We start from the raw sequence: 11,887 nt of genomic DNA on the forward strand, positions 1-11,887 counted from the left end.
TGCTTTCTCAAGATGCATGTTTGTTACTTACCAGTCTCACAGTGTAGGCCTTCATACTTCTCTGAACAGATACATCTGTAGGTGTCCTGTCCAGGAAAATCAATACAGAATCCATTGTTTTCACAGATAACGTTTTCACAAAATTCTGAAAAAAAATTGCCAAATGAATACAGTCTCCTTTAAAAAGTTGAGGGTTTAAGCCCCTTGTTGGGACTTTGAATTCACATAGTATAAAGTATTTAAACTGTCCTTGTCTCTTACAATCCTAAATCGGATGACCCTCCAGTGTAGCTCTGGGGTGTGCTGTATTGTTGGATGTGCCATCCTTCAAATTGGACATTAAACCGAGGTCCTGTCTGTGCCTGTCCCATGACACTTCTCAAAAGGAGAAGAGAGTTTCTCCTGGTATCCTGGCAATCAATCCTCCAAATAAAGTTGGTCATTCATTTCATGCCTGCTTGTGGGACACTGCTGTGTGCAAATTGGCTGCCGTGTTCATCCAAAAAATTCACACAGTGGATATACACAAGTATATCCTGTAAAGCACTTTGAGATGTCTCAACCACATGATAAGGCACTAGTGTATATCAACTGCAAATGATACTCAATTACTATTGTGAAGATTGTCTCAATAACATATCCTGCTGCTGATGAAATCTTTAAACCACTCAAACAGGCAGACAGAACCTTTGTTTTCATATCCAAAGGGCTGCAGCCCCAACTATGCAGTGCTCCCTCAGCATTATAGTGTTAATCTAGACTGTATGAGTTCTGAAGTCCTAACATGGGGCTTGAACCCACACCTTTCTGAGGTGAGAGTGCCACCAACTGAGCCAGGCTGACGCACGACAGCCAATTTTGTAATTGTCTTAAATTCAAAGTGGAATTTCAAGCCCCAGGAAACAAATTACACATTCAGCCAAATATCAAATGCAAGGATTATTATTTTATTATTATAAATGTCTGACTGAAGATACTGGAACTGAAACGTTTTACCTGTTGATATCAGCACTGAGTCTTTGCAAAAGCCCCTCAAAAGATCAGCATCAAAGTCAGGTGTAGTGGCACACCTGAAATAGAGAGCAACAGATTGGGCTTCTCATGCTTCCAGAACCCCACCCTACCATCTCCCCAGTCACATCAAGCTACTTATTAAATGAATCCCAGTGCCCTCTCCTCTACAACTTTTCCTGGCAGCCTGTTTGAGTCATTGATTATGCTAAGCAAACCTTCCTGGTTTCTGTCCTGAGATTGCGCTTTACAACTCAAAACTGATGTTCTCTTGTTCTTCTCTCTTGTCGCATCTTAAATTGATCTGGGTTTATTTTCCCAATTCCATTTACAATTTTGTACATCTTTATGAGATCCCCACTGTCTGTTCTCAAGACCGAAGAGCCTTAGCTTGTCTCGCCATTGCTCATAGCTTATAGCTCATTCCTTTAACACCAAGGATCATCCTCATTGCTCTACTCTACAGGAGCAATTTCTCACCATTAGAAACTATCTGAGCCAGATACGCAGGTATGTATAAAAGTGAAATAAACTGTGCTAGCAATGGAGACAACACTGACAGCTAACTGGAAATGTATTTTTTGACTTTTGGATAGCCAAGAAAGCAGAGGAGAGAGATTTTTTTTAACACAATACCAGTGTAAAGAGTATTAGAAATTGAGCAAAAAGCATACAATTAATTGCTACACATCTCAGAGGGGGTATTTGTCCTCATTGAGATGTGGGAAGAGATATATTTCTAAGAGAAAATGTTTAATAACTTTTTAGGAAGCTATGCATATGCTTACCATGTTTCACCAATGTACTTGTCCATTATACACTTGTGGTGTAGCTTCCCATCATAACGGAAAGGAAACACACAGTGGTAGCCCTCTTTTGTCAAGACTGAATAAATAAGATACATATAATTTGTAATATTCAACTGCAGGGCAACATATCCCTTAATTGCAGAAAATGCTTAATCCACACATGCAATCTCTCCCAATGATTAGCATCTCTGCTTCACCAGTTAGATATCTCAAATTATACAGTAATAATAAATAATATTCACATTTAGTATAAAGTAATATCTAGGTTGCACTTTGTTGCCATACCCACTTGTTTGGGACCTCCTAAATTCTTTACCTTGTAGTAAGCAGACAAAGGTCTTGTTCATTCCATCATTCCATCATTCACCACGAGGTGAAACTGAGTTAGAAATTCCCACATCCTCCCGAGTCTAGATTCACTCCATTTTATGTAACATTTTAGAGAGTCCAAAATGCAGCAATTTGTTGAATTCAGCTTTAAAGTTGAAGTTGGTTTTCTGCATGGCTTGACTCAGTTGATAGCACTCTCGCCTATGAGTCAGATGGTTGTGCATTCAAGCCTTGAACTTGCAGTCTAAGGTGACACTTCGATGCAATGCTCAGGGTGTGTTGCATTATCAGAGGTGCTGTCCTTCGGATGAGACATTAAACTAAAGTCCCGTCAGCCAGATTGGGTGGATGTTAAAGATCCCAAGGCACTACTAGAAAAATGAATGGTAGTTTCTCCTGGTGTCCTGGCCATTAATCACTTAAAAGAAAAAATTGGTCATTTGTTTCTTGGCTGTTCGTCGAACATTGTTGTCAGCAATTGGGCTGTCTACAAATACACAGTCACTCCACTTCATAGTAAATCTGTGAAGCACTTTGAGATGTACTCTCCAACCTCCCTTTCCTTTCCAAGGTCTTGGAATGAGTCGTTGCTTCGCTCTTTCCTCTCCCGCCCCGCCCTGCACGAACCCCTCCAATCGGTTTTCCGTGACGCCCACAGCACAGAAACAGCCCTGGTCAAAGTGCCAAATGACATTCTGTCCATCTGCAACCAGGGCTCCCTCTGCCTTCTCGCCCTCCTTGACCTCTCTGCTGCCTCCAATACCATCGGTCACTCTATTCACCTCCACCGTCTCTCCTCTCACCTCAACCTTCAAGGCTCTATCCTTGACTGGTTCAGATCGTACCTCTCACACCGCCTCCACTTCATCTCCACAAATGGCTTCTCCTCTTGTCCTCGCACTGTCTCGTGTGGCGTTCCTCAGGGCTCTGTCCTTGGTCCCCTCCTCTTCAATATCTATATGCTCCCTCTCGGTGACATCATCCGCAGACATGGGGTCAACTTCCACAGGTATGCGGATGACACCCAACTCTACCTCTCTGCCTTCACCCTTGACTCCAGAACCACTGCTGTCCTGACAGAATGTCTGTCAGACATCAAGTCCCGGATGAGAGCTAATTTTCCTTAGTTGAACGACCGAAGCTCTCCTGATTGGCTCCCATCAGTACCTCCACACCTCAGGTACTGACAGCATCACCATCCATGGTTGCACACTCCACCTCACTAAGACAGTCTGGAACCTTTGCATCTTGTTTGACCCTCAATTATCCTTTCTACTCCACATCCATGCCATGACCCACTCTGCCTTCCCCCACCTCCGCAACGTCGCCCGGATCCACCACTGTCTCACACCGCAGGCCTCCGAAACCCTCATACACATTCATAACATCCTGGCTTGACTATGCAAACTCCCTGCTTGTTGGCCTCCCCAACTCCTCCCTCCATAGGCTGCAAATCATCCAGAACTCTGCAGCCCGTGTCCTCTCCAGCAACAGACTCCACGACCCTATCACCCCCATCCTCGCCCGACTCCACTGGCCTCCCATCACACAGAGCAAACAGTTCAAGATCCTGGTTCTCACCTTCAAAGCCCTCCATGGTCTTGCTCCCCCCTACCTCTGCGACCTCCTAAATGCCTAACAACCTGCCTTCTCTCCACTCAGCAGGCGCCGACCTGCTTCATGTGCTCCGCCTCGCTCGCCCCACTCTGCCACTCTGCCCCCAACCTCTGGAACTCCATCCTGCAGTCCCACCACCTCGCCCCCTCCCTTGCCTCCTTCAAGACCCGTCTGAAGACCCTGCTCTTCGATTGTATAAATGACATAATACGAAAAACACATGTAATATATGGAATAATCAAATATGTAAAACATTCTGATTAGCATTACTTACGTTGCCTTTGGCAATGTTGACCTTTAATGGGATTTCCCAAAGTGCTATGTGTAACATTGAGAGGAATTTTTGTCTGGTACAGTAGTATGCAATCTCCTACCTTTGATATTGTAAGTATTATCATATTCATTTGGATCTTCTATATTTTCCTGATATTTTGTTTGAAAGTACTTATCACTCGATGCTGGGTTTACCTTAATAAAAAGTACAAACAAAGGTTAAAATGCAATAAGGAATCCACTGTAACAGGTATTTTAACACGGGAACTCTGCTCTGGAATTAGTTTGTCTCAGAATGGGGTTCCCATGTGTTAACACGACGTGCTTCCTGGAAGGAGTTCCCATTTACCCAATTTATATTGTAAAGTACTGTAGCTCAGTGGTTAGAGCACTCGCTTCGCAAGCGAGAGTTTGATTCCCGGTAGAGGGAAATGTTGGCAAAGTTTCCTTACTCTACACGCCTCTGTTTACCTAGCAGTAAGTAGGAACCAGGTTGTTAATTGATTGGTGGATCACTTTCCCGGGGGTAATAATTCATTCAAAAAAATAATAGAATAATAAATTGGTCATTCAATCCACAACTGTTTGTGGGACAATGCTGTGCGCAATTGGCTGCCACGTTTCCCCCACAAAATATACAGTCAATTCACTTTACAGTATATTCTGTGAAGCGCTTTGAGACGTCTCACAGACGTTAATAAGCTGCTATATCAAAAGCAAGGATTATTATTATTATTCCTTGTGGAGTCCTGTAGCTCAGTGGTTAGAGCACTCGCTTTGCAAGTGCTCTAATAATCCCTCCAAAACCAAAAACAATAATAAATTGGTCATTTTCAATCTAAGACTGTTTGTGGGACATTGCTGTGCGCAATTGGCTGCCGCGTTCGCCCACAAATTTACAGTCAATTCACTTTACAGTGTGTTCTGTGAAGTGCTTTGGGACGTCCTTCCAACGTGAAAAGCGCTATATCAAATGCAAGGATTATTATTATTATTATTGCTAAAGAACCCTCTAAAGAAATTATGCAAATCAGACAGCACTGTTTCATACTTGTGATGTCAGGCATTTTATATGTTTAGAAATAATTATACTTCTTAAAAACTTGAATACATTCTTATAAATTGGTCTGACTAGGGATAAATCAAGTGTTATTTAACATTTCCAAACAAAGGCTTTGGCAATTATAATTGAAACACAAAATATTATCATTGCTGTATAGAAACTAAAGTCAGAGCTGGTATGTTACTTTGAAGCCAGTGATAGTGCTACTGTCAATTCAATGTTGATATTACTGTTGGTCCAGTGCTGATACAATATTACTCTCAGGCTGATGTTGCTGTCAGGAAGATGTTACTAAGACTTTGTCAATGAAGTGTTGCAGATTACCACTAGCTCATCGACGTTAATTGTTACCCTAGTAACAATTTGACTTTCACAAACACTGATCCATGAAAATCTTTGAATATTGAACGTACTGCAGCCCCTGTACCCGACTTATCCAATGCAAAAAAAATTTTTTACGAACAGGTTAGCAATAGCCAAAGTTTGCAAACACTGCCAAGTTACCCGTTGCAAGGCGGAGGTATTGAGGCAGAGACTTTTGGTTTACTTTTGTTTACCAGGAGTCTTTCCCCCGCTCTATCTTTAAATGCTGCATAAAAACCTAGTTCTTTGATTACACATACTATCACCTCTCCCCTCCTGCTTTACTCAATACCTGTCTCCATCTTGTGAAATGCTCTGAGACCCATTATCCTTGTGAGAAATACGGATATCACACTGAGAAAAGCAGCATATTAGGCCACTTTGTCTCCTGTTCTGGATCCCGCTTACCAGAGGGAAGGATCATTCCCTATCTAATTTGTGAATTCTCTTATTTATTTTAAGCACCTCAGAAAATCACCCCTTAATCTCATCAATACTAGGCAGTATAATCCAAGTTTACCATCATAACTAATTTCCACAACTAATTTCCAGATATGGTAGAAATGCCAGACACCGTATAAAAAGATAGGAAAAGATTTGTCGAAAAATACCAAAAATAATGTTACCTTGTTTGCAAAATAAAATGCAAGTAAAACTAGCTTGTGTGGATGCATGGTGTCCAAATTGCCTTAATCCAACTGCTTTGGGATTTTTTTAAACTTCAATTGCTTTTATAAGTTCTCATCTGAAGCTTTGCAGATTGCCATTGGCTCATCAATCCTGGCCGGTAGTTAATGTGAACAGGTTTACCCTCATTCAGTCTGACGTTTTTACCTATTGGTGTTGTTGAATATAACATTTGCCCGTTTCTTTCATCCAGTTGATAAGTGATGAAGCTACAGGAAAAAAAAGCAATTGTAAGTGAATCATTGTAAGTTTATTTGGATTTGTTCAATGTTTCATCTTCAAGAAGCAACAGTTATGATAGGGAAGAAATTACTTGAGCAACTCACAGTGGCTGGTTAACAATTCCCTAAGAAAGATTTGTTATCATTATCTTAGCCGTCGTAGTCCACTTCAAGACTGTTTCTGGGGCATTGCTGTGACAAATGGCTGCCAAGTTCACCTACAAAATACATAGTCACTACACTTTAGAGTAAGCACTCCCTTCTTTTCCCTGCCATCGGATCTTTAATGTTCACCTGGACAGACACATGGGATCTTGGTTTAAAGTATCATCCGAAGAACGTCACCTACAACAATGCACCACTATAGCATTGTATTGAAAGATCAACCAAGACTGTATGGGTTCCAAATCACCAATTATAGGTTTGAACCCATACCCTTCTGACTCAGAGGCAAGAGTGATTCCATCTGAGCGAAGCTGACTTCAGCTCTGCATTTCCAACTGTTGCCACAATGGAGAGATGTGTGTCTTGAGTTACAGACAGTGCTCTTATGCATTTCATCCTGAGTTGTGCTGCACTGAGTGTGAGGGAGTTCCTCATACCAACCATCCACCTAATAAGGATTTAAACTTGCGCTTGTTGCATGTCTTGGATGTCAAACAAAGGACTAATGACTAACCTTCTTGATGGGGTGTGGGGGGGTTGGTGGGCCCTCCTTAGGACTGAATTGGTTCCAAGGTTTTATGCTGGGCAATGGAATGTTCAAATTAATGTAAACTCTGGGATCCCCAAGTCTCGTATCTCCACCTACCTCCACCCTAATACTTTCCAGAATTGGATAAGCAGAATTTATCCCTCCATGGAGGGATTCCATTCCAGACACAGAGAAATTTTCATGCATAAGTGACATGCATATGTAGAACACTCAGTCTGATTTTTAATTGTAATTTGAATGTAAATAAAATGATTTCTTGCCTCCTTCAAGGCCTTTCTCAAGACCTTCCTTTTTCGTCCTGCTCACATAAAGGCGCTACATAAATGAAATTTGTTGTTATTGGTTTGGATATTTCTAAGCGTGGTAATGGGCTTCCCCGTCTGTCAGATACCCAGCTGACAAAATAAAAATTGCAAGACAGGTGCTTTCACATCACTATTTTCTGTTCAGTTTAATATCAGTCAATATTTATTGTCTTATCCTGCAAATTCTTATTGATTTCATTGTTTGTGTGGCAGAGTATGTTATAATGTCGAGAAACACATTTTAAATTTTTTAAAAAAGAAGCCTTAAAAGGTTGTTGAAATGGGTAGGAATAATTTCAGTGTAAAATAAAATGTTAATACAAAGTTGTGAAATTGAATAAACAGAATCCCAGTGGCTTTTACAACAATGTGCCATAGAGAAATAACTACTTTGATCACTTTACTTTAGTTAATCTTGTAGTGCTCTTATAAGATGCAAAAATGCTATTTGTTTTAAAACTTTCATTCCTCTTTAATAAAATTTAATTTAATTAAAACTTTAATTCGTCATAAATTATTTTAGTTTGAATGAAATTAGAGTAATTTGCGTTAAAATTTCCATAAGTTAAAAATGGTTAAATAAAAATATCACTCCAAAAATTTCCCTTGCTGTGTTGGGAATGCCACTGTTTCCACGCTGGCAACATTGACTTTGTTTATCCTCATATGGGAGAAGTGAACTGGCGGAAGGAAGTCAGCGAGCTTCTCTCATGGTTCAGTTGACATAAAACACTACAAGAGTTGAGGGCTTCCAATTTGCTCTTTGTTCACTTGTTTTCTGGTGAAGAACAAACCCAGAGTCGAAAGAGCGGAGGCCATAGTCTTTGTGATAGATGTGGTTTCCAGCGCTATCAACATCACTGTTTAGCACAGAGGGAAAATTCAGCTCTGGGTTGCCTGCAGTAACAAGGAGTAAGGAATGTGAGATAGCGACCAACAGGTCCAACAGAGAGTTCATTAGGAACTCCTTTTTGCAGAAAGTGATGGGAATGTGGAACTTGCTGCTGGAAGCTGTGGTTGAAACAAAAAGCAGCAATGTATTTAAGAGGAAACAATGCACACAAGGGAGAAAGGAATAGCGGGGATGAGTTGGAGGGGAGGCTTGTGTGGAACATAAACGGCAGCATTGAATAGTTGAGCCTAATGGCCTGTTTCTGTACTATAACTCGCTGTGTAATTAAAAATCAGCTGTCATATTGTGCAAGTCTGTGCACTATTAGAATAAAACACTCCTTTGGAAGATGTTCAATAGCAGAGGGAGTCAAGCTTCTAATGCAGTACAACACAAGTTACATTTGTATAGTGCCAGGCACTGGGGGGTCAGGATCAGGGAGGGTGGAGGGCAGGGAGAATAGGAGGGTGGCCGGACGCTCGGTCAAAGAGGAGGGTTTTGAGATGTGCCGTGATGGAGGCAAGGGAGGGAGCGAAGTGGGATGGAGTTCCATAGGGTACGGGGAGAAAGGCTGAAGGCCTGGCCGCTGATAGTGGAGCGGGCCTGGCGGGGACATGGAGCAGGTCGGAGCCTGTTGAGCAGTGGGAGCGGGCACTTGATATGAGATCAGCAGGTCGCAGAGGTAGGGAGGGGCAAGGCTGTGGAGGGCTTTGAAGGCGAGGACGAGGATTTTGAACTCTATCCTCCGGGGGATGGAGAGCCAGTGGAGCCGGGCGAGGGTGGGGGTGATTGGGTCACGTAGCCTGGTGCGGGAGAGGAATGCAAATGGCACTTAATAAACTGATGATATAATTTACACTGATGAATCACTTTCTCGTATCCATCATTTCATGTGAAGGACATGATCATTGATTTCACTGATTTTGGTTCATTCTGTTGCATTCCTGCAAAAATATGAGCAACTGTTTCCTGTGAACAGCAGTGTTCTGCTGTATTTCTTAAGGAAATGTGAATGAAAAACCATTCTTCGGGAAAACCACAGCATAATTGGAGTCTCCTCGCCAGAAAAAGAATACTTTGGAACATAAAATTCATCTCCTCCAAGGAGATGTGTCATCCACAACTGCCCCTAACAGATCTCAGAGTCTGTCCGCAACATCATAAATAAAATGAGGTTCAACTTGCAACTTGGAAGTAAAAAAATACTTTGGAACATAAAATTCATCTCCTCCAAGGAACTTCATGTACATCACACCGACCCATGAGACGTTGGCTCCAACTCGCAATGTCCTCGGAGCCAAGATCTTGCAGTTGGTTTAACAAATATGGAGTGAGAAGCCTGCAGGAGACACACTCCATGCCCAAGGCATGGAGTTCTGTTTACGCTGTCACTTTCCAGGCAACCACGTTCTCAAACCATTGTTCTGTTTTTTGTTTGTCATGGCTTGGCACATTTTGTTAATCTCCTCTGCTGTTTAAACCCTTCTTTTAGCTTCATTGTTTGTCCATTTAATTTATTAATTAGTTTATTTTTTTATTTGACAATATTCTAGCCTGTTCAATATTATATTGAACAAATGGTATAATTTCACAAACCTTTGAGCAAATAATTATGTATTTAATTCCCTCATTGGAGCAAAGTTCCACATTCTGCCAGAAAGGTGAGGTAGCTTGGGTTTGGGATCTCTCCCTGGGATCAAGCTGATTGGTAATACATTTACTTCTGCAGTGGCTGAGGAAACAGTAGTGAAAGTGTCTGTGTCATCCACAACTGCCCCTAACAGATCTCAGAGTCTGTCCGCAACATCATAAATAAAATAAGGTTCAACTTGCAACTTGGAAGTAAGTCAGAAGTAAGAAGTCGCATCAACATCTGATGATGTAAAAGCAATTCATATACAGGGTGACCAAAAGTCTTATTTTTCAGTTACCCTATTATCTAAAAAAAATTCTTCAAGGCTTATTAGACATTGTAATAGTATCACAACTTTTTGGTCACGCTGTAGAACCTGTGACTTTCACACACCAACCCAGGTGATTTGACTCCAACCCAGGATCTCCTTATTCTTATAAAGAATACAACTGGGAATAATAGATATGATGTTGAAATGTTAAGGCCAGAAAGAATGGCATGCTTTGTCTGAGAATGAATCTGTGTTAGGAGTTGCAGAACACGGAAGATAAAAGGTAGAACACGCATGAGTTAGCAAGTTACTACTATAATAATAATAATAACAATCATTATCCTTGCAGTTGATCTAGAGCTTTTCACATCTTCTCGACGTCTCAAAACGTTTCACAAATATACTGTAAAGTGACTGTATATTTGTGGGTGAAACGTGGCAGCCAATTGCGCACAGCAATGTCCCACAAACAGTCTGGATTGAAAATGACCAATTTATTATTGTTGTTTTTCTTGAGGGATTATTATCAGGCGTGTGGAGTAAGGAAACTTGCCCATGGTTTTGCTCTGCCGGGAATCAAACCCAGGCCTCTCGCTTGTGAGAATAATGCTCTAACCACTGAGCTACAGGACTCCACCAGGACTGACTGCATAGATTAAGCCTTTTTTCACTAGAAACGACATTTAAGAGGCAACCCAGTGGAGGTGTTTAAAATTATAAAAGCGTTTCATAAGGTTAGCATAAATAAGCTGTTCTCACTTGTTGGAGAATCCATACCAGGAGACTCATGTATAAGATAGTAACTACGTGATCTAAAAGAGTATTTAGGAACTACTTCACAGGATAGTGAGAAGGTAGTCCTAACTAAGTGGTGGTTGAAGCAGCCAGCTAAGACGCATTTAAGAAGAAGCTAGATATTCGCATGAGGGAGAAGGGAATAGAAGGGTATGGGAGGGAGTAAGCTGGAGACCCACATGGGTCCAAATGGTCTGTTTCCGTCCTGTACAATCTATGTAGATCTAAGTAATTGTTTACCAATGGTTCATGAATAATTCTAAACACATTGGAAAAAAGTAAACTGTATTTGGCTTTTCTTAATAGGTTACTTAACCATCTGTAGGTATGTTGTAACATGTTATGACAGTACCCACAGTACAACTCTTACTTATCAGGAAGCATTGAGCTAGAAGTCAGAAGATATTAAAAAACCATGGTAGAAATATGACACCATTACTAACATTGTGCAATCATTGTCCCTTGGCTCTGGTCAATCTGTTTGTATTAGCAGAAAATAGATAAGCCGGGTGCATCCCTCTAGGGAGAGAGTGCACAATCCATTCCAGACACAGAAATTCTCATTGCATAGGTGGCATAAATAGAACTCTCAATCTGGTCTGGATACTTCAATCATGGTGATGGGTTTCCACGTATGTACCAGACACCTGGATGACCACAACAAATAGTACATAAGCACAGTTCGACCTCCCAGTAAAAAGCTAACAATTTTAAGGTCTGAAAGGAATTGTTTTCTTATTCCTCCTCTCTGCCCTCCCCCAGTCAAACAAAAATGAGGTTTTAACTTGCAACCTGTGAGTCAGAAGTTGCATCTATATCTGATAATGTAAAAGCAATTCATATAGAACCTGTGAGACTTTCACACACCAACCCACAATCTCCTTATTCTTATAATCACTTTT

At 41.2% G+C, this 11,887-nt stretch overlaps 1 protein-coding gene across 1 annotated transcript in view; it reads right to left on the bottom strand.

The window, feature by feature from the left end:
* LOC103186322 (hepatocyte growth factor activator-like) overlaps nucleotides 1–2,167 on the bottom strand; it is a 33,395-nt gene extending 31,228 nt beyond the window's left edge. Inside the window, exons 1-4 of the mRNA XM_042342109.1 lie at nucleotides 2,137–2,167; nucleotides 1,800–1,896; nucleotides 997–1,070; nucleotides 32–145 (exon numbers count right to left, since the gene is read on the bottom strand). Coding sequence (XP_042198043.1) covers nucleotides 32–145; nucleotides 997–1,070; nucleotides 1,800–1,896; nucleotides 2,137–2,167 — 316 coding nt within the window. The remainder of the gene's footprint in view (nucleotides 1–31; nucleotides 146–996; nucleotides 1,071–1,799; nucleotides 1,897–2,136) is intronic.
* Nucleotides 2,168–11,887: the final 9,720 nt, after the last annotated feature.

Source organism: Callorhinchus milii, unplaced genomic scaffold (genome assembly GCF_018977255.1).
Source record: "Callorhinchus milii isolate IMCB2004 unplaced genomic scaffold, IMCB_Cmil_1.0 Scaffold1, whole genome shotgun sequence".
Taxonomy (NCBI): Eukaryota; Metazoa; Chordata; class Chondrichthyes; order Chimaeriformes; family Callorhinchidae; genus Callorhinchus; species Callorhinchus milii.